Here is a 23,340-nt window from a genome sequence, read left to right as displayed (position 1 = left end):
GAAGACCCACTGTGTGCAAGTTCTGACCAATACTGTAAAAGGAGTAGCGATTCTTGTGAATTGTGATTGATTGATAATGGCCGTCTTGCCACAGCATAAGCTCATCAGTCCTTTGGCCAAATGAGCTGACTCTCAATGAAGCACTTTCCTCTTGATGTGTCCATATTACACATTACATACTTGTTATTTTCTGATTAAAAAAATTATTTTCCATGCTAGCTGAGATAGCCGTACCCTTTTGTGTTTGCGAAACTGAATACATGAGGAATTCCTTAGAAAGCAGGCAATTAAGAACTAAATCTAGAATGAAATCACTGAATTGGCCTCAAAAACAAATATCATAATTGGATGGTGTCTGCTTTCAGTGTTTGCGTCTTAAAATCGTTATCATTGTCATTTCCCCAGAATCTCACAAAATGTACAGTCAGCAGAGTAATAACAGTGTGCGTGTTCCAGGGTCTGATTGCTATTGTGTCACATAAAGAAGTTTCATAACAGCGGTTTTTGGTTCATAACACTCAAAGTGGTGCTAATTATCTTTCTTTGATTGTTGGTTTTTGGTTGATCATTGTAGCAGTTTTCCTTTAGCAGATCTGTTTTGAAAGTATCCGTGTGTTTGTAAGTGTTGTTGCCTAACCTTCTCTGTGGTAAACATGCTGAATCTGAACGATTTGACAAAGTGACATAGACTTACAATGACCAACTGAAGATCGTAAAAAAACAACGAATGAAGCTTTCTTTTGTGGTTAAAATAAAAAAAAGATAAATTTTCTTCATCATATTCACACTGACAACATGGTTCGTGACAGGCACTGTCTTATTCTAGACTCTGTTCTTTTAATTGTCCTTAGGACTCTCCTTTTACAAATGCTGGCATGGGCTCCAACCTTAATTTGTCAGGGGAAATTGAGTGTGATGCAAGTATCATGGATGGAAAGTCTCTGCATTTTGGCGCCGTAGGAGCTCTTAGTGGTGAGTTACTACATGTGTGGTGATACCTGCATAATACTCATACATTATTGTGCTACATGCACTTCAGTCACCTGGACATATTGACAGTAAGACAAGAATTTAGGTCATATTTTCCTGACAGACTTTTTAATTTTATTTTTATTTTTATTTTTATTTTTATTTTACTTTATTTAAAAACAGCTGGCACCATTAATCATTCCAGTGTGGGATCACCTAATTTTTTTTTTTTTAGAGGAAGGGCAACCAGGAAGTGTTTTTAATCTGTTAATGTTAATACAATCACTGTATTCTGTGTTTTTCTTTAAGGCTTTCAGCAAATGCTTTTTTTCCCCTTCCTTTTTTTCTGCTTTTGCAAGAACTCCAAACAACAGATAAGGTGTGAAAATTGACACTTACCATGCAGTCCAAAATACAACAGATTGTTTTGTTTTTTTTAGCCAGGTCTGCATGATGTTAAGCATTTGGCTTAGCTAGCCAACATGTGCTTTTTATAAAGTCTCAGAATTCTGAAAAAATGAGTTTAAATGGGCTGAAAGAGATTCAGAATTCCTAGCTCTACATGTGTGACGATTACTAACAAAAACAAAAATATGTTACAAGTAAAAATGTATATATTCATCTTCTAATCTGTTTAGTTTTTTGATTTGCCTCAAGGGTCACAACGATATATGATGTTTAAACAAATAAAAAAAAATAGTTTTGGTGTCTTGATTTATTCACACAGTAATACCATTGCTTACTGTGAACTGCAAGCCCTGTAATAATTCTTCTTCTTTCAGGTATAAGGAACCCAGTAATGGTTGCAAACCGTCTGCTGAGTGAAGCACAGAAAGGGAAACTTTCAGCTGGCAGAATACCACCCTGGTGATTATTGCGGTTAATGAATAACTTTGCGTTAATGTGATGGTGTCCACCCCTAATTTAATTGTTGTTTTCTCAGCTTTTTAGTGGGGCGGGGAGCACATGATTGGGCTATCAGCCATGGAATACCGCCATGCCCTTCAGATAAAATGGCCACCAGTAAGTACTTTTGCACTGATTCGCAAACATCAATTATCCAAGACGCGAATTAAGCGCAATTGTAAAAGTGACCCCAAAATACTTGCATTTAAAAATATCTAGAAAAACATGGTTGAATTTCTGTGGATGCAGGAAAAAAAACCCTATTTTGTCACACCCAGAGTTCAGTTTATCTGCATACAAGAGGAACAAGCGAAAGATGGAGCTGGCAGAGAAAATGGACACAGGACATAATCAGACAAAGAAAAGACGACAATCAAGTGAAAATGTGAGTGATATGTTGTCAGTTAAAATTTTAACAGTAGTAAGTACATTCTTCTTTTCTTCATTCCACAGTTTTGACTGTTTTACCATTTATGTCGAACAAAATGCTCCGAACAAGTAGCATTCATTATAATAACAAGGTTATACAGACTTTAGCACTAGCAGTTTTAAAGTGATGGCAGGAAGGAACAGGGACTTTTAAAAATAAGACAGATGGAAAAGTAGCAGTTTAACAAAATAGAAGCTTTCAAAAGTGGGATAACAGCCACATATCCACAAAATTCCTTCTGAATAATTCTGAATTTTATAAGACATTTGAAAAATGTAGCAGCTAGAACTGTTAAATAAACTTATAAAGGCAACATCTAATCAATATACTTGGAACTGTTTGTAGTATTGAACAGAGCAAGCAATACTCGTACTGTGCGCTGGAAAGAAACTTAATGTGATAAACCCAAACCTTCAGACTAACAAAGGCTAGAAAGGGCAGAAACGACAAGAAAAAAGTGCATGTGATTATTATATCGGCAGAAAGTCGAGAGTCTTAAATGGTTTAATTAGAAATCAGCATGACTCCACATGTGATGACTCCACTTGGTCTGTGTTTTTGGTGGTGATTGATGTGGTCAGAAACTCAGGTTATTAAAGGTTATGCATTAAGATATACAGTTCCTATAAAAGCTGTTTACCTCTTTAGATTTCCCCCCTTTTGTTCATTAAAAAAAATAAAAATAATGGTCATTATAATTTGGCTTTTTTATTTTTTATGAGAATTTACAAAAAAAACCTCTTTAATTTATTAAAAACACATGATGTAAAATAACTGAATATTTTCACCCCCTTTAAAGTGACTGACCTATTTCAACTGAGATCCAGCCAGTTGGTGCTAGCAGTCTCACAATTAGTTAAATGGAGGTAATCTGAGTACACTGAATGTGTCTCATGTGATTGTAGAATTTAGACATGTGTATCTGGACAGTCCAAGCATGGGTTAATTGGCATTCCTGGCTACAATAACACCATGACAATAAAACACTCCAAGCAGCTCTGAGAAAATGCTCGGAGTTCAGTTAAAGAAGGAGTTCTTTAAGTGGAGGATATATGGCATGTGTTGTCATAAACTGATTAACAAGGAGGAGACAAATGTGAGATGCCACTAAGACACCTGTGACTGCTCTGAACCTGTTGCCCAGGTTCTAATGGGACAGCAGCACAAACAAAGCCAGACTGAATTAAAGTTTACCCAAAGGCATGTGGGAGACTCAAAAGTCAAGTGGAAGAACATAGGGGGTTGTCTAAGAAAGAGTTTTGTGGGCATCAGACTCGATGCTGTGTTTGGCAGACACCAAACACCACACACGTCTGCAAACACGCCACCCCATCGTGAAGCATCATGATGTGGGGATGCTTCTCGGCAGCAGGCCCTGGAAGGCTTCTAAAGGTAGAGGATAAAAGGGAAATCCTGGAGGACATTCAGACTCAGTCTGCAAGAGAACTGCTACTTTGCAGAAGATCTGTTTCTCACCAAGTCAGTCACTTGAAGCACACTGCGAAAGCTACATGGAAGTGGTTTAAAGACAAAGTGAATATTGAGTCAAAGCTCAGATTTCAGTCCGATAGGGAATTTGTGGCAGTTTTTGAAAAGGGCTGTTCATGCCTGACACAAAGATACATTTTCTCAGTTCTCATGTTCTTCCCGGGGCATCAAAGACAATTGCATTACGAGACAGCTGTGTGGACATTTCCAGGAAAGATTGTTGAGAGTTAGTGCTGACTTTCAGGGCTTCTAGGAGCACAGCTGAAGGGTGGCCTCATGATGAGCTGAAACGCAAACTCCCTCTGCTCCAAACTCACGAGCAGAGGAAGCAGCACAGAAGAGGGTGGGAAAGTTTATCTTGGTTCAGATGTGATTTGTGTTAAATGGAGTAAAACGTGTAAACAGACACAGCCTGATTTGCTTCATTGGATCTGTTTTTGAATTCTATTGTGGATTATTTAGTTCAGTTACATCAATTGTCTTTATTAATGATATATCCATTAAATGAAAGACTAACATCTAGGACCAGCTGTTTATTGACTTAGCCGTGATCAAATGGGGTTTGATTCGGTGATTGATTTTTATGTCAAATAGCTAGTTTGCTTAATTAGAGTTAAAAGATTGAGTCACCCAGTTTTCATCTGTCTGCTATATGTTTATTTAAAATGTACATATGGCAAACACTTAAGATTAATAAGTGGCTATTTGGTGCAGTTAAAGCTGATCTGGAAATAGCTTGTACTCTGATGGGGACGGTCCATGTTGAGAATTTTAATATACTTTACCTCATCTTTAATGTTTCCTCTGCCACTGACATGTAAAATCAGCAAATAGGAAATAACATTATGTATCAAGAATGACTTATGAGAGAGGGATCTCAACAAAGAATGTTATTGCAGCCTGGTTTTAATTTACATGCAAGGCCTTTTCTTTATGGCTCTGTCTTTTTGCCAGCCAGTAAAATCTTTCCAGGGTTGGTACCTGCGTCCTCATGGCGAGATTAAGTGTTATTTTTCCAAAGATGTTCACAAGTGTTACAGTCGTCATTTACTGTGGGGTTCAAATACACCGATCATGTATGACAGGATGGTGTCTGTAGCATTTGAAAATAGCTGGCCTTGGATCTTTTTGGCCTCTGGAGCTCAGGTCCCAGGGGTGATTTAGGAGAGCTGAAAGCAGAGGAGACAAGCTGATCCATTGTTTTGTTTTTTGTTTTTTAACTGTTGTCTTTTTAGTCCAAGGTGTAATCAAGATCTTCAGTTTCTGGTAAAAGCTGCGTTGTGATCATGTGTAATAATGCCAGTTTGCACATTTACCCTGTAGAAGTTCATTTGTCATGCAGTCTGACTCATGATGGTTCACAAGGAAGTCACTTCCAAAGCAAACTGCAATCAAGGAAGAAAACAGAGGACTGGAATTCCAGCAGCACATCTTTATGAAATGTGAAGAAAGAGTGGTTCATATTTTCATGCAGTGCTGTCTTAATTTTGGAGTCAGTTCCCTTTTAAAATAGACAAGGAGGGAGCTGTTACCCGCTAATGATAGCATTTACTTTGAGTTTAGCACAATTGCCAGCATGCACAGTGTAGTGATATTCCATTTTCATTTTTTTTCCTACAAATTCTTTTACTGCGGTGCTAAAATTTGTTGATGTGTTTTCTAAATACTTGTTAGTTTACGAGTGTTGGTGGATAACACAACATGTGCAGGGAAGTGTAGCCTAGGTCATTTTATGCCGTGCCCTAAAAACACATTATTGCAAGGTGCTAATATTTACTGAAATGGTGGTTAAAAAAGCCTAATAGAAAACAGCTTTTAACAAAAATAGGAGAACAGCTCATTGACACTGTCACTTCTTCAGGACTGGACTTAAGAGGTGCAAATTAATGAATAGTTGTGAAGACGGTACAAGCAAAGAGATGCATACAGAGGTTCCTTCACCTACTAGTGTGATTGTTAGTCAAAAGTTAACATCTCAAGTTCAGAAAGTGATGGTTTTTTCATTTTAGCACCTCTTATAGTTACTTAAAATTGTCATTTGAAGATGTCCTTTTGAATTTCTTAGCTCCTTTTTTGCAGTTCATGTGACTCTCTTCCTTTACTGTCATATAGGGAAATGGCTCAGGGTGCCTTGACACAGTTGGAGCTGTTGTTGTGGACCTGGAGGGGAATGTAGCTGCAGCAGTGTCCAGTGGAGGTTTGGCTATGAAACATCCCGGCAGGGTTGGCCAGGTAATGAGGCCCTTTCCTTCTTTTTATTACAATATCTTTGTCCAGATAATGTCTTTAAATAAATGTTTAATGTAACTCAATTAAATGATAACTAAAATTATATTTGATGCAGTTATTACTATAGACATCATTTCTTCTGTAGTGAAATATTTCAACATTGTGAGATATCATTTCTATGTTGTGCATACAGGGCTCTATTTAGAGAACAAAATAAGTGCACTGTGCACCTACATACTGTTTGCGTTTAATGCTAATGTTATGCTGCTGCCTGTAATTGAAGCTCAAAAGATGTCTGTCCGTATCCAAATTATTGCCGTCTAAAAGAGGGAGAATTTTTTTTTTGCTCCAAATTATGGGCCTCTGGCTTGGGGATAATTTCAGTTTCATGTGTGGCAAGTCAGTAAATCCATTGGAAATGTTTGTTTTTAGTTTGCATGTTCTCCCCGTGTTTGCGTGGGTTCTCTCCAGGTACTCGGGCTTCCTCCCAAAGACATGTAGTTAGTGGGGTTAGGTTAATTGGTATTTCTAAATTGTCCATAGGTGTGAATGTGAGTGTGAATGGTTGTCTGTCTCTTGTGTTAGCCCTGCGACAGACTGGCAACCCGTACAGGGTGTAACCTGCCTCTCACCATATGGTAGCTGGGATGGGCTCCATCCCCCCCATTGCGCCCCTGACAAGGCTAAGCAGGAGAGAATGGATGGACGTATGCCTGTTTGACTTTAACAGGCAAACATTTTCCTCTTCTTTAATACACACTTATTTTCTTCAAATAAAGGTGATATACTAATATTAAAAAGGCTGAAAAGCTGAAATGTCAATAAATGTAACATTCTTCCGAATTGTCCTTCAATTCTCCATAAATGTCCACTGGTTATTGATATTGCTTTAAGTAATTTTACCACCAAATTTTTTTCAACATTTAGTTGGAAGAGATTTTGTTTTTATTGTTTTTTTTTGTTTTTTTTAAAATTTTTTTGCAAGTAGTGCCTGTTTAAAATCATCCAATTCATTGGGATTTAAATCTGGACTTTGATAGTGTTTGCATAGCCTTCTATTTCTTCTTTTTGACCCATTTCTCAGTGAATCTGTTAGACCCCTTATGATCATTATTCTGTTAGAAGAGCCAGCTTTGCTTTAACTTCAACTTTTGAACAGATGGCCTCACATTATCTTCAAGCACTCTTTGATACGATGCTGGTTTATAGTAAAACCGATGCCTGCAAGCTGTCCAGTCCCAAGGGCATCAAAGCACATTTCACACCACGATGTTTTACAGCTGGCATGCAGTTCTTCTTTTTGAAAGTCTGTCTTTGCTCTGTGCTGAACATGTCTCCTCTGACTGTGGCCAAAAAAACTCACTCTTTGTTTTTCTCTACCTAGGTCACGTTATTCCCAGTGGTCTGTTCTTAGTTGTTTAAAAACAACAACAGAGCAGTACTACAGTTTTGCCAGTGAACATATAGACATTTTTTCCTCTTTTTGACATCAGTGTGTTTCTGCAGCTTTTGTTAAAATTTTTTGTAATCAGTCAGTTTTTCATGCTTATGTATTTTTTTGTCTGAATAACAGTGTTGCTTGAAAAAAAAGTGTAATTTTTGCTTCAAATTTGCTGCAAGCTGCTAAAAAACATTCCAACCGTTAAACGCAGATATTTTTGGGCGACTTTGGTGGGGACCAAAGCAGAGCTAAAAAAGAGTTGTATATTAGCTTTTGCATTAGATTCCAACCCCATAGTTGGTGGGGAATCTGGGTATAATGAAAGCAGCCATTAAGGACATGCTCTTTAAATTTAACCTGCTTTTGGAGGAAAGCCAAAAAGGATAGAGTTGGAGTGCAAAAACTCACCCTGGGCTTTTTCAAGCTTTTTAGACTTTACCAGAAATGTGTTATCAGTAGAGAGGTGGCGCGTCTGCAGTATGTTCTTTGTTAACTCACTATCCACTAAAATCATAGGAGGAAAACAGTGTGCCAGGGTTGTGTGTTACGTGAGTTTTGATCCCCTCTAGTGGCCATAAGTCTAACTGATCAGTGCACCTTATGAAGGGTTAAGGGCAGCAGATTGGACTTTTTCAGGAAGCAGCGGTTGCCAGTAAAGACCCCCAGAGTTTGGTTCCCTTTCTTTTATTTCTCCCATTGCTGGCTATAATTAACAGAGCTGAAATTTTACTTTTTAATGGAGATAGTCAAAAATAATAACTAGTGGCCTGGGTTCTACTTAATGTTAATTCAAAACTTTTCTTTGAAGAACTTTTACTTCGAGGAAACAAAGGAAATTGTCATTTTCTATTAAAAGCAGCTTTACGGGAAAAAACAGCCATGTAACAGTTGAGGCTGAACAGAATGAATGAATCAGTGGGATTTACTGCCTCAACCTAATTATCACTTGTAGTGTTAGGAAAACCTGAAGCTCAGAGCAATAGAGCTAGAAAGCCTGGCATGCTGCTTTAGTTAAAGATGTGCAAATATAAATAAGTCTGCTATAACCAACCAGTAACCAAAGTTACTCTTTAAGAAATTATTCTACTTATTTCAAGGCAAAAGCAACAATCTTTTTCATCTAAAATGTCTTTTTTGTCTTCAATTTCTCAGGCTGCTCACTATGGATGTGGCTGCTGGGCTGAAAATGCCTGTAATATGAACTCTTACTCTACAGCAGTGAGTACCTCAGGTATACCAGCACATTCTCTGTAATCTACTTTTACAGTTGTGTGTATTTGTGTGTGTTTGTTTCCACTTTGTTCACTCTGGGTTCACTATTAGCCTCTCTTTTGTTGTTGAGGATGATATGAATCAGTCCGAGCGAGTCAGGCTTCAAAAAGCCCGATAATACTTTCCGATGACCTTCAACTGTTCCCGCTGAGTGATTTCTCATCAGTCACTTCCTCAACTGATTGAGTCATCTTTCTCTACTCTGTGTTAGTCAGCTGCACGCCAGGTGCATTGCAGAGCTCTTTGGATTTTCAGTGACTTGTGACATGGGACACCTGTTGTAGATATGATTGAAGGAGAGTTGCTGGAAGGGCATTGCAGTGTTAAAATGGTGAATTTGTAAAGTGTACTTGTCCAGATTTGGATCATAACTTGACTGGTATAATAGTTGGCAGTTAAATCAAGTATCAGCTTTTGCATTTCATGTACTGCGAACTTTTACTTAGAGTACATGTATAATATAAAAATCTAAATAAAACTAAAAACAAATGCCCCCCCCCCCCCAAAAAAAAACAAACAAACAAAAAAAAACCTATGTGGTCGAGCAGCACTGGACAGGACTTTTACTTGACACCATTATTGTAGTTCAGGATGGCCTAATAGGCTTTCTGCTGTCCAAAAGCCCTAAAATTTAAGATTTGGGTGGTTAGTTCTGCAGTTATCTAGAACATTTCACCATAACAAAAATTAGAGTAAATCACTTAAATTATTAGCTGTCTTGTGGTTTTTATTGGAGCAAACAGTCATGTGAAAATGAATGCTCTTCCGAGGTTTTCTCTATCAGCATATCATTTTAAAAAATCATTTGGTCCTTATCAGGTTATCAGGTCTAAAATTATTTAAATACAACATCAAATAAATCGCAAACCATGACATACACACACACAGGGTTATTTTTTATTTAACAAAAATGAAGCCAAAATGCAGGAGCAGTGTGTGAAAAACACATGCACACAAAATGATTTGGTATCTTGTAGAACCACCTTTAGCAGCAATAACTTAGTAACTTATAAGTAATCATTTTCTGTTTGTTTTTATCAGTGTCTCTTATCGTTGTAGAGATCATTTTGGCCACTTTTCTTGTCAGTGTTGTTTTATTACGCTTTTCAGATATTCCCACTGTTTTTTTTAAGGTGCTTGCACAGTATTTAATTCAGGTTGAGGTTCAGACTTTGACTGGTCCATTGCAACATCTTGATTCTTTTCTTTTTCAGCCGTTCTGTTGTAGATTTGCTGCTGTGTTTGGAATCACTGTTTTCTCACAATATCCAATATGGGTTAAGTTTTAGCTGTTGGACAGATGGCCTCACTTTGACTCCAGATACTTTGATATACAGAAGAGTTCATGGTTGACTCAAAGACTGCAAATAGCCAGAATCAAAACCGTCGTTTGGTTATTGCTAAATGTGGTGCCGTGCATTAAGTCCAGACGTTTTGGTCTCGTTCCGTCCAAAGAACATCGTTCCAGAAGTCTTTGTTCAGATCTAAACTGTGTTGCCACGTTGTTTTTAGAGAGAAGAGACTTTCTTCTGCAAAGCCACACTTATTCAGTTTTTTTCCTAATTTTATTACCATGAACTTTAACATTTAACATACTAACCGAGGCCTGTAGAGTCCGAGATGTAGCTTCATTGGGGCTTTTGCAGTTTGGTTTGACCTTGGGATAAAATTTGCTGGGAAGATCGACACAAATGTCTTCCACTTGTGAATAAACTTTCTCACTGTAGAATAATAGACTTTAAATTGTTTGGAAATGGCCTTATAACCCTTCCCAGATTGATAGGGAGCAACAGCTGCTTCTCTAAGGTAGCTGATGTCTTTCCTTCTTGGCGTTGAGCTAACATGCACCTGAATGCTCCAGACCAGCAAATTACCAAAACGTTTGCTTTTATAGAGGCGTCACACTACCTTTATTCCTATAGAAGCAGTAACAATTTACTTAGTTTTTGACAAATGCTTTTATAAAGACATTTTACAAGTTTCATGTGTTGCTGTTCATCTGAAAGTGTATTTAACTAATTTTAAGACATGCTAAGGACTTTATGCTTTTTCATCCAGTCTGGTTTGGTGAGGATCTGTCATTTGCTTGTCGTCCGTAGGTTAAAGGTGATAGGCCGGATACATTTCAGCAGCTCTGTTCAGCATTTCTTACATTAAACAAGCAGTATATGACAACTGTTGTGGTAGTGGTCTGTTGTTCATTAATTATCCAAGAAGATCAAGTGTAGGCTGCATGTTTGATATTTGCGCTGTGTGCATTCTCACCCTGTCTTCCTATATTGTGGCTTTGTCTTTGAAGTGAGTGAAAAAAAGGAGTGAGCCGTATGGGTTCAGAGAGCATAATGTGTGTTCCAGTACAACACCTGTCTTTCATTTCCTAACATGAAAGATGTTTCCATCAAAAAGAAACAGAAAGAATCATTTCCATTCTGACACAAGGAGTGTGATCCTCACCCCGAATGTCCCTTTCTTCCCTCCACCACACCAACACATTGCCCGTCCACGCACCCGCCCTCTCCCCTTCCCACCTCTTCCACTGTAGTCAGTTTTGTAATATGCGGCTCATGTGTGTCTTTGTTTTATTGCTTCATCTGGCCTTTACTTTGCTGCGGCCAGCGAGACAACAACTCACAAAGTTTACTGTTTACTCGTGCCGCTGTCGGCTGTCACATACTGTGTCCACATTTGCTGGTCTTTTTGGGGGTTTTTTTCCTGCTGAGTTGCTGCTTTAGGTTTCTTTCTGTCGTTCTAATTCAACTGTGTTTGCGCTGCCATAATATCCAGTTCCCTTTAGACTTGTGGGGGTTTATGGTAAACACAGCACAAAAGGCACAGTACTTTGCCAATACAGTTTTCTACTTGCCTTAAAAAAAGGACGTCAAATTGCTCCGGGCGTTTGTTCTCCACAGTTACTGACCTGCATTCAGTTCTGTTGTAGTTACCTGTTTTTTATGGGGCCTTCATTTGTGTTTACAGAAACAATGAGGCCATATTCTTCAGTCTTTATGGGTTTTCACAGGAGCCTTTGCCAGATGTGTTTTGTTTACAATTTAAGATTTTTTTGTCTTGTTCTCCAGTACGTGCAAACTTACATTGAGAAAGGCTGTATTGTAAGCATGCAGTTTGCATTCAGCAACTGTCTTTTCCTTAAAAACAGCAATATGTTGGATTTAATGTTTGCCCTTTAAGGAATAAGTAGCATATTATCTCTGATATAAAAAGGCACACCTGCTATGTTTTGACTTGGAAGTGGTCGAAGGTAATGTGAGAGACTGAGCAGGCTGCCCATGCTTTTATGGTTCCTGGTTTCCCTGAATTCTTAACACAATGCTTTGTTTCTCTCCTTGGAGTATTTACCGCATGCACCATGAAGGAAGCACATCAGACAGATTCAGGTGGCTACCACAATCAATTGGAGCTAGCAGGGTTAGCGGGGTTAGGTTTTTCTTATTGCAAACAACCTCTATACTGCAGTTTTATTTCTGTGTACTCTAAAATTATTATTATTATTTCTATTTAGTTGTACATGCTGCTTTTATAAATATTAAACAGTGATCTGATCAAAAATAGTTTCTTTTCCTTAGACAAACTTGGAAAATCTTGTTTCTAAAAATGCATATTACAGTAACATGGAAATTCTAAACCTGTTTAAATAAAAATGATGCGTAAATGTGTCATGACGATAGAAGGAAGTATGGCTCTCTGCACACCCTGCAGTTGTGCCGAGAGCCAGCTACAGCACAGGATTTACAGAGGGGGGATTAATACTGGGTGTTTGGCAGTTTTAAAGCTCCAAAACTAGCTGGGATCAAGGCAGGGAAAACAAAACAAAAACCCTCTCTTTGTAATCACCGTCAGTGTACCCTTGAGCAAGGCAGCTGTACTTTGGAAGTGATTTCAGTATTACCTGAAATAAAAACTGCCTAATTACACTTGTGAGAATATGCCAAAGGATTGCATTATCATTTTTATTTTTATTTGGACTCAATAAACAAAAACTTAACCTTTTGATTTTTAGAATAACTTCCATTATATACCTAATAACCAGATAAATAATATAATATAATAATAAATAAAGATTTTTTTTTTTTACAAGTTTTAAAAGTAAGACTTTCACGTGCTTTGGATTTGAGAGGAAGTTGTTTAGTCTAGATGTGCCACAAGCCTCTAAAAGTTAACTCGGTTTATTATGTGTGTCATTTTGTGTCTTTTGCCAGGCTGCGGGGAGCATCTGATTCGCACCATGCTGGCACGGGAATGCTCTGCTGCCATGCAGTCTGAAGATGCCCACCAAGCCCTGCTGGAGGCTATGCAAAACAAGTTCATCAGTGAGTCACACACATGTAGCCTGATTACCGCTCTTTTCCATACACACAGATTTGTCAGCCAAGAACGTGTTTGTGAGAAACACGTGGAGAGAATTATACAAACAGATGTTGCATAACATAAGGAATGAGAGAACAACTGGAAACGTTGGAAATTATAGAATCAGAGACAGCTTTTGATTTATGGTTCCTTTTCACTGTTCAAAAAGGGCCTTCAAATGGTGCACACATCATAGCTGACAGCCACAGATAATTTTGGAAGACATGCTTGTTTTGTTGAAAGTTTATAGGTTTATATGAAGAGCTTTTTTTTTGTTTTTTGACTTATTCTCAGAAGTGGTCAGTTTTTGAAAGCCTTGTTAACCGTGTTTGCTGTGCCTGTGAATGACCATTGGGATAGTTCAGTGCAGAGGGAAAAAGGACATATGGAAACATGTGGTGGTTTCTGCCTTGTTCTGGCCTTCTTTAGAAGTCCGTCTCAATTTGGCTTTGTCCTTTATTCAAACAAAGCTGCACAAATCCTGTCTTTGCAGAATGCACGTTAACAGTAGGAATGAGACAGGAATGTTGTTATGTTATTAATATTCCCACAACATCATATTAATGTTGCTTCTGTACAGTCATTGCAATTTACCCGTTGCATTGTTAAGATGTCATAGGTTTGTGTCAAATACAAAAATGTGATTTATGCAGCAGTGGGACAATGAGTATAAAGACTGACAAACTCATGTTCCTGTTGAATAAATGGATCAAACAGGACTTTCGCCCTGGACACTGCGGTTTGATTTTGATTTGCATTTTTTTTGCAGTTTTTAAATGTTGCCTGGTTAAGGTTAAGATCTTGATTTTTCACTCTCTTCGTTCTTGTATGTGACCATTTTCAGAGGAATGTTTTGTTTGTTTGTTAAGCCACGGAAGTTATTAAGGGATGAGCAATTTTAAATAGTATTTTTGGGCAAAAACACATCATTTGTTCCCATTTCTTTAGTTGAATAGATGCAAAATCCCAAATCTAACACAGTTTAACAGGCATAAAAAAAGTTTTTTTTGTACCAAAAGGGTAATTTCCAAAGAGTTATATAACCAAACCATGGCATATCTCAGCGTGGTGTGCAGTGTGCCGTTAATTTTGATGAAACTCGTCAAGTGGGTTACAAAAGAAAAGTGAAAAGAAAGACAAAAGAAGTGGAAGGACTAAAAAAAACAGTATCTATAGCAAATGAACAGCATCTGAAAGTAAGAAACAGGAAAAAAATCCAGCACAGACCTGACACAGGACCTGAGGGTTACATCTGACTAACAGCTGATCCATCTACTGTTCACCAAAGCCTCATCAGAAATCGTCTCAGTGGAAGGGTGGTTGTCAAGAAGCCATTCTTAATGGAGAAAAACTGAAAATCAGTGATAACAGATCTTATGAAATGTTACATTTCTGGTTCAATGTATGAAGTGTCAGAAAAAGGAGAGTGAGTTTTGTGTTTTACAGCCATATTTAAAACATGATGGTGGCTCAAAACGTTTGCACAAAACCATAGATAGAACATGGCAATGTCAGGTGATTCAGTCTATAGCAGCGGTCCCCAACCCCCAGGCCCTGGACCGGTACCGGTCCGCTGGTCTACAGAATAAAACACTTTTAAACACTTAAAAAATATATTTTTGTTTAATGCTAATAAAAGATTGTAGTGCCATAGACACACCTGCCAAGTACATATCAAATGGGGTGATATTTCAAAAATGTTCATTTCTGTTTATTTATTGTTAAATTCTTGCTGCAGGCTAAATAATGGAGTTTTTCATGGAATATTTTGTCTTTTTGAAAATGTAGAACAAATATCTGTTTTTGTGTGTGAACGCTGTCCAAGCTACACACACACACACACACACACACACACATAGTGTTTTATAGAGTGAAAGGAACATTACGACATGGAACCAAAATCTGAGTGAAATGCAACAAAAGAACAATGGTATGCAGACACAACAATATTTATATCAGTTGCACCAAATAGTCCTGTTTTCCTTTGCTCATTGCTGTGTTGAGACATTTCAAGTCATGCTATAGCTGTTTATAGATTGTTTTTTTCCAAACCGAGCCCTTTCTTCTTTTATTGCGCTAGGCTAATGGCCGCGTCCAAGTTTTTCTGTATACACAACACCTCATTGAAGTTTGTCTCTCCTGGAATTTAGTCAGGGAGCAAGAACGGCCCTTTCTTTATGCGTTATTAAAGTCAGCTGAAACATATTTGAGCATTATTTAGATCTTAAAATGAAACCTTGTGTTATAGCAGCACATACAGTATGTAGAGTTAAAATGACACTACCTGTTATTCACTATTTTTGGGTTAAATCCTGATAAAACTATTGTAATTATTTCAATTTGTATAATTTGGATATAAAGGGAGAGAATTGGATTGGAAAGTTTTGTTGCTCGTACATCAAAGGTTGTGTATTGCGTAATTATGTCATGCTATGCTTGGTTTTATGTTTTAGGGTTGGAAAACTAAAAAAGTATGAAACATTATTGATTAACAAGAACCTTTGTTTTCCTTTTTTTAAACATATGCCATTTTTAACCATCTTAAATGTGTTGTTTTTCTTCTGTGTCCAGGTTCACCCATTCTGGCCAGTGAAGATCGTGTTTTGGGGGGAGTAATTGTCTTGCGATGTTGCAGATGTGTGGAGGCTCAACCGTCTCAAAATTTTCAGGGTATACTGGGTAAGATGTTAATAATTTCAAGACTTGACAGGTTGCTAATAAAATAGTTAAACAGACAAAAGTCGTCTCTTTTCGTGGCAGCTGCCAACATCAGATGGTTCGTGAGCCATATATAAAAACTTTAAATCCAAGCAGACGGTAGCAACACTGGTGTCCAGTCCATCTCCTCCGTGCCTGCGACAACATCATTACAGAAATTTACATTACATTTTTTTGATTGGTAGCTGGAATTTAATTTACAGCTGTTCCCTAAATGCTGCACTTGACTGCAGTAGTTATGAAAGTACAAAAACTAGACAAAGACAACTTTGATCCAGACTTCAAACTCGACACTGCAATTCTTTGGGTTCCTTGCAGTGCACCCACCAAGAGTGAAGTGGTTAGGATGAAGTGTTGTCGAGAAATGTGAAGAAAATCACAGACATAGGGTGACTCCTTGATTTATTAGTGAGATGTTAAGACAGAAGAGAAGGCACTGTGGCTTTCCTGGCAGGTGGTCTGTGTTTTAACTTGCACAATCAGGCTTTGGTTTCACACCCTTCATCTCAGATTTAAGCAGAGACCTCCCACTATGGAATCAACCACTAATTTTCAGAGAAGTGGAGGCCTTCTGAATACTGACAACTGATTGTATTGATAGATTTGGTTTCTCTGCGCAGAGCTTAGGAGAATGATCCTACTTTCTGGATTTCTACTATTATGGAGTTGACCTCAGTGCTCATTGTGTCCAGTTCAAAGTTTGGGCTCTTTATGTTTTCATAAATCTTTTGTTTTAACTCCAAATCATGGAGTGCAACATAAAACATTAAGTCTGCATGGATAATAAAATATTTTCAATCGACAGACCCCGTTTTGATGTTGTGTACGTAGCGCAGCTTTTGTGCTGTGTCACCTACCACAGATTGCTGTTGATTTACATGAATAAACATCATGTCGACCACATCCTTTTAGCGCAGTAATTGAGTTTACATTTCACCTCTCAAGTTCTGCTATTCTATGCAATTATGTCACAACTGCCAGTCATATATTTTCATTGTAATGGGCATGTTCGGTGTTAAGTCCACCGGCTCACTCGCCGGATGTTCTTCTTCGGCAGGATTACTCATCTCTGTTCGCTTTAGGAAATCGAACCTTTCGTTCTGTATGGTTTCCTGTTTCTATCAAACCTTTGCTCCGGCTGCTAAATCTGTGTACGGATATTTGTGTATGAAGACTTGGTGTTTGTAACCTGTATCTGTCTTTATTTACAGTGGAGTTCCTGTGGAGTCACACCACAGAGAGCATGTGTGTTGGCTACATGTCTGCCCAAGATAGCAAAGCAAAGGTGAGATTTGAATTAGCCAACCAACTAAACTGAAACATATTATAATTAAATACAGTCTTAAAGTGAGCTTACAATGGTTGCATCTTGGAGCAATGCCAAAGGCTTAAAGCTGGCTTTAAAACAGCTTGTCTCCTTTTTTAACTTTCAGTTCAAAGATTTTTTGGTAGTTTATGGAATATGCTTCGGTCCTGTGCATTGTGGCGGGAACTTTTGCCCACGTTCACCACACAGGAGCCACATGGGTCCATCCTCCTCCCTCAAGAGGGCCCAGTGCTTTATGAGTTGAGTGAATGAAATGAAGCATATTTTAGTATTTTAGCCGAGCACTTTTTATTTAATTTTTTATGAAAAACAAAAAACTTTTTCTTTTCTTTTTTTTGCAGTGTGGTGCATTGTGTATTGATATGGTATACTGGGTAATAAATGTCACTTTTATGTCTGCTGTCGTAGAATGATATTTAAAAAAGGCATCTCTGAGCGTTTTTAAGATATTGTTTTACATAAATGCTGTGGTTTCTTAAGCAGTAGGGGCTAGTGGCCTGGTCTCCTGGCTCTAAGTGGAGTCTCAGCTCGCACTGATTTGTTTGGCAAATGTATCTTTGTCACTCTGTATGAAGAGAGGGCACTGTTGTTGAAGTCTGGTTCAGATTTCAAAGTGTTTGTCCTGTGTCCCCTGGCTCCACCTCACTCACCCGTCTTTTCCACCCTCTCTTTCTCTCTCTCTCTTTCTCTTTCTTTCTCTCTCTCGTGGTCTGCCTCTCTCATCACCCTCTCTCTGTGGCCACTACCTGGTCTTAAAGTACCATAAAGTTTACAGAAAGTCATGCGCCACTGGGGATATCAGTATCAATCTGCATATTTGTCAGATGTGCTCTGTGCATGGGGCTCTGGGATGGAATGTGAGTGTGCACGCTGTCCTGTCATGGCAGTGCCAATAGAGAGAGGTAAGCAGAGGACAGTGAACATAAAGTCCCTGTTTGTAACTCTGTTTTGTTTGCTTTATTATGTTCAATTTGCACTCCTCCGCCCGCTCTCCCTCCACCCCACACACTCACATAAAGTTAACATGTGGGGTGGGTTTATTGCTGCTACAGCAAAATGTCAGTTCCATAATCATTTGTGAATGATTCAGCCATAAATAAAGTACAACATCAAAATCCATCTGCTGCTATTTTTTTTAATGTCAGTGACAGGTAGGAGGCATTAAATCATCATGTGACTACTGAAGCAAAATATTTTTTGATATTAACCAGATAATAGAGAAGAATTTGATTCCCAAGACAACTAGCGTCATTAAAGCAGGATTCAAATGTGGTGGTCTTTTACTGTTCCACACATTTTCTTTTTGCCCCTTTAGCTCAAGCTTCTCTGTTGACAGAGTTCGAAGTAGTGCAGAGTGCTCGGGAAGAGCATTTGTAGGCTACCCTTTAATCTAAACAGCAGAAACGTCTAGGGTCTGGGTCCCAAAGAAGCACTCAAGTAGCTTTAAAATCTACTGTGGTGAAGTCACCAAGCATCACTCCATTGAGATATGCATGCAAAAATGTTCTTTGTAAAGTGCTTGTGCTCAGTGGGTGGAGATCCAGAAATATCATCTGTCAGTAGTGGTTTCTGGGTCTCTTGGGGGAGGGTATCCACTTCCTCTTGTGGGGCGATTGGTGATACAGTGATATTGGAGAGTGCAGCCAAGAAGACAGCTGCTCCACCAAATCTCACACTGCTCTAACAGAGACTGAGTAGCTTGTTGTTGTGAAACTGAAGTTATGATGTGTCTCTGTGCCTGACCATCTGCATACCAGAGCAATGTGGCTATCCTGTCCTTTATGCCTACTGAGAACAGAGCCAAAGAGGAGCACTTTAATGCTGCCAGGCTCCAGTCGTGTCTCCTGTGGTCTGTAGAGTATGGAGGCACAGGAAGTGCCACCTGCGTGTCTTTACGGCAGACCTGTGATGAAATTCTGGCTAACAGGCAGGAAGCAGAAGAGAATAGGCTATGAGTTTGGGGGACATAAGTCATCTTGAGAGGGAGTATTCAGTTCAGTTTAGGTCTTACTTTGTAAGAAGAAAGTTTTTAATTTTAATAGTATTTTGGATTTATCAAGGAGCCAATTGAGAGAAGCTAATATGGGAGAAATATGATTTCCTTTTCACGTCCTGCTGAGTACTTTTGCCTAATAATGCATTACAGTAGTCCAGTTTAGAATTTTAAACCTTTGGACCGAACAGGATGTTTCTAATTTTAGCAGTAGAGAGCAGATGGAGGAAGGCAGTCCAGTGTATTTGTTTAATGGGACTGTTATAGGATATATCCTCATCAAAAATGCTCCAAAGCGCCTCACACTAATATGGAAGGCTAAGGTCAAGCTATCAAGAATTAAGAACCAGGTTAGAAGGCCAAGTCTGATAACTTTTGTCTGAATTTAGAAGCAGAAAATTAAACATCATTCAGGTCTTTATGCCTTTAAGAGTTGCCCGTACTTTAACTAATGTATTTGTAGCATTTGACTTCATAGATAAATACAGTAGGGCGTTATCTGCATAGTAATGGCATTTTCAAATAAAATTGGCTAGGGGAAGCAAGTATAATGCAAAGCCTTAGTCTTAGAGTCTAAATCTTGCTCTTTAGCACCAGGAGCAGAGTAAGTAACAGGGAATGAGTGCCTCCAGTGAAGATTTGGCTGACTGTGTTGCTGTAAATCTGTTATAAAGAAAATCAGTTGTATGGAGTAATATTTTGATTCTATTTTAGTCGGCTGGCCTAACATTTCTGAGTTTAAGCCAATTTTCTGTGCATTTGGTTTTCTAAGCATAAAGAGTCACAGCCATACACTGGCTCAGCTGCTGTTCAGCAGACATTCCTCCCATTCCTATTCGCTGGGCATTTCAAACCACCCAGAGTCCATCTACCGCTGCTTTTCCATGATAAGAACATGAAAGAGCTGAGCAGGAGTATTTAGGCCAGAGGTCAGGTTGGATTTCTATTCTTTTACAGTGTTTTAGTGAGATTTACATGCATGTATTTTTATGACCGAGCAATATCTAGATTGAATTGCTGCAGGCCAGTCAAAAGAAATCTCAAGCCAGATTGTTTGACACTGCTGGAAACTCTGCTCCGGTTTTTCTTTCTTCTCAGTCAGATGTTGTTTCTAAGGAAAGTCGAGTCTGCGTCCTAATCTTTTAGACGTTAGACTGTGAAATGGCAGCGGTGCAGAAGAGTGAGAGCATCTGGTTTTATTCAAACACTCACCTTTGTTTGCATTGGATAGACATCAGAACATCAAGCTGTGTTTTACAGAAACACACAAAACTGCACGGACGAGCCAGTGGCGGTACTTCTGAAACGGACCATTGTTATACGATGATTGTCATGATTGGACAGATGAAAGAGAAGTAAAGGATCCACAACACAGCGAATATGGCTCGGTTTCCTCCTTGTGGACATCATTACCACTATAAAGATTTTTAAGGCCAGACACAATCAAATGGCGTGCAACTCAGGCCTTATGGTTATTGTCTGCTTTGTGTATTACACGACAGACGTCTTTTCTTATGTTACATGCTGTTTTTATTATCCATTTTGCAGGGAGAATAAATAGCATATGATTGTTTTTGTTATTTATTTTTATATTTTCAAAGAATGTGGAAACCACAAGAGAAAAACAACAGCGTAGTCATAGAGCTAAATTTACCCTTTGGTCTATGCTGTGGTGTTAATGAGTGGCTTCTCCTCACTCCTAAACACATTCATATCTCCAAAGAATGTTGTTTTTCTCTGACAGATACAATGGAAATGTGTTTTTCATGTGATATTTTAACTCAGTCGTAGTCCTGTCATGTGGTCGCTTTAGTCACAGGGTAATGAACTGACAGGAGGCTCACTGTAGGTTTGCATGCTGTCATTTTCTTTCTGTCTGTCCTGCCCCGCTGTCACATAATTCTACATCTCATTGCTTTACTTTTAACCTGTCTGGCTTTTATATTTAGTTTGTGCTGCTTTTTGCAAGCCTGGGTTTTGCATCAAGGAATCATTGCAAACTAAACTGGAAGACAAGTTATGTTGGGGATCGCCAACAGATGGTGTTACAAGTTCCTGTTTTTAATTAAACTGGTTATCACCGGTTGCTGTCAAGTGAATTGGTCACTGATATTGACTAGCACAGCGACAAGGTTTGAGTCTTAGCATTTGTATTAATGAGCATAATAGCTAAAAGAATGTATTGTTTTTGTTCTTGTGAGTCAAATTACTGCTGCAGACTAAAATAAGTTATTATCAAGGTGATAAGGAGTATTTTTTCAGCTGATGGTAGTCACTAAGTTTGGAAAAGGCCTGTATACACTCCCCGTCCACTTCATTGGCTACTTTTGCCAATGAAAAGTCTGAAGGCAAAAGGACCTCGTGGCGTAGATTCAACGAGATGCCGGACATTTTTCATCAGAGAGCATTTTTTCAATCTTCTATTGTTCCATTTTTGTGAGCCCATGTGATCTCTAGCCCTGGTTTCCTGTTCCTAGCTAATTGCATTGACATCGAGTGTGGCCTTGTGCTGTTATAGCCCATTTGCTTCAAGGTTCAGCAGTCAAAGATGCTCTTCTGCATACATTGGTTGTGGTTATTTGAGTTACTGTTGCCTTAGGTCAGCTTGAAGCAGTTTGACTATTCGCTTCTGACATCGACAAGACCTTTTTACCCAAAGAACTGCTGCTCACGCGATGTTTTCTCTTTTTCAGACCATTCTCTGACAACACTAGAGATAACTATGTGGGAAAATCCAAGCACATCAGCAGTTTCTGAAATGCAGGCCAGGCCGTCTGGCACCAGCAAACATGGCACATTCAAAGTCACTTAAACCACGTTGCTTCAACATTCTGCTGCTCAATTTGAATTTCAACAGGTCGCCTTGACCATGTCTGCATGCCATGTGATTGGCTGATTGGGTATTTGCATTAATAAGCAGTTGAAGTACCAGTCCATAAACCGTTAAGCATTTAACCAAACATCGAGGTGGAACGGTTGTTTATTTACAGTATTTCTGTTTGCAGTTGTTTCTCCGCACTTCGCAGGTTGTAGTGTATGTTTTTTCATTCATACCTCCTTTTTTTAAAACTAATATTTATACCTTTTTGGTTTTTGATTATTCCTCCAGATAGAGAGAGACCTTTTAAATATGAGTGAGCTTTTTATTGTTTGCACATAAGGCTGCAGCATTATTTGTCCGACTTGTGCCACCAAAGTGTCAGGACATCTGTTGTGTGATTTCTGAGCCTGAAGCATCCTCGCTACTTTGTCCCAGTTCATGTAAAACACATGCAGTGCTCTTGGCCCTGCAGTGCTGTCATTACTCACTTGTTTGGTTTACTGAGCCTTTAACTCTTCCTGCTGACTAAGTCGCGCTGTCCTTTCTGTCAGCTAAAAGCAAAATTAAGATCTTAATATGTGGCACGAATTTGAATCGGAGTGGGAGCAGGGCACAAGATCATTGTCAGACACATGCACGGATATATGCATTGAGAAAGCTTGCAGGTAACTGCGCACAGTTTGAGCTGTATAGTCAGTGAGGTAAAGACTTGTTTTTTTCTCCTTGGCATGCAAACATCTGAAGGAAAACATTTAGCTTGTCAACATTAGTTTATTATAACTCACTACAGACCTTCACTCAAAACCATTTAAATTAGGGCCTTCCTTAACCTTGTCCTCGGAAAATGAAGGGAAGAAGATGAGTCCAGAAACGTGTACTGGAGGCAGAATGGGCCCCTCAGAGTGTTACCATGTGTGCGTGGCCTTGTCTGGCTGTTGTCCCATTGAAGTGACAGTTGCCCTCAGGGTGCTCTGGGCCATAGTCACTGGCTACACAGAAAAAGACCAGTAGAGTCCTGGAACTGAAAGAGAGATGTCAGGCCAGTTCAGTGCCCCGGTAAATAAGTGGATGTATTATTCCCCTAAGGCTAGAGCCAGCGTTACCCTCTGTGGGAAGAGAGGAAGGAGCATGACAGCCATTATTGGCGCAGGGAGTGTCGGTCACCTTTGATCCCCCAGTGGAAGTATCACTCCCGTCTTCACAGCTGTGTTTGCCCCTTCCCTCCTCTTCTTACTTCTTTTCAGTGTTTGCTCAAACGAAAGAAAAGAAACTCAAAAAAGAAAACACCAGCAGTTTGTTCTCTTTCTCCGTTTACTCTGTGTCTCTGCAAACACCGACTTGGCACCTTTGGACTTCAAAGGTAAAAATGCATGATGGCACA

The 23,340-nt window shown here is 38.9% G+C and overlaps 1 protein-coding gene across 4 annotated transcripts in view; it reads left to right on the top strand.

The window, feature by feature from the left end:
* Positions 1-23,340, top strand: part of tasp1 (taspase, threonine aspartase, 1) — a 43,799-nt gene that overhangs the window by 3,937 nt on the left and 16,522 nt on the right. For all 4 annotated transcript variants that reach the window (XM_085182511.1, XM_085182512.1, XM_085182509.1 and 1 more), the window contains 9 exons: positions 852-972; positions 1,752-1,836; positions 1,913-1,992; positions 2,154-2,260; positions 5,906-6,025; positions 8,616-8,694; positions 12,953-13,063; positions 15,672-15,779; positions 17,030-17,103. In XM_085182511.1, the coding sequence (XP_085038637.1) occupies positions 852-972; positions 1,752-1,836; positions 1,913-1,992; positions 2,154-2,260; positions 5,906-6,025; positions 8,616-8,694; positions 12,953-13,063; positions 15,672-15,779; positions 17,030-17,103 (885 nt within the window). The remainder of the gene's footprint in view (positions 1-851; positions 973-1,751; positions 1,837-1,912; positions 1,993-2,153; positions 2,261-5,905; positions 6,026-8,615; positions 8,695-12,952; positions 13,064-15,671; positions 15,780-17,029; positions 17,104-23,340) is intronic.

The sequence above is a fragment of the Neolamprologus multifasciatus genome, chromosome 13 (assembly GCF_963576455.1).
Source record: "Neolamprologus multifasciatus chromosome 13, fNeoMul1.2, whole genome shotgun sequence".
Lineage (NCBI taxonomy): Eukaryota > Metazoa > Chordata > Actinopteri > Cichliformes > Cichlidae > Neolamprologus > Neolamprologus multifasciatus.
Note: the sequence above shows the minus strand (reverse complement) of the source record. Positions and strands in the feature narration are given on the sequence as shown.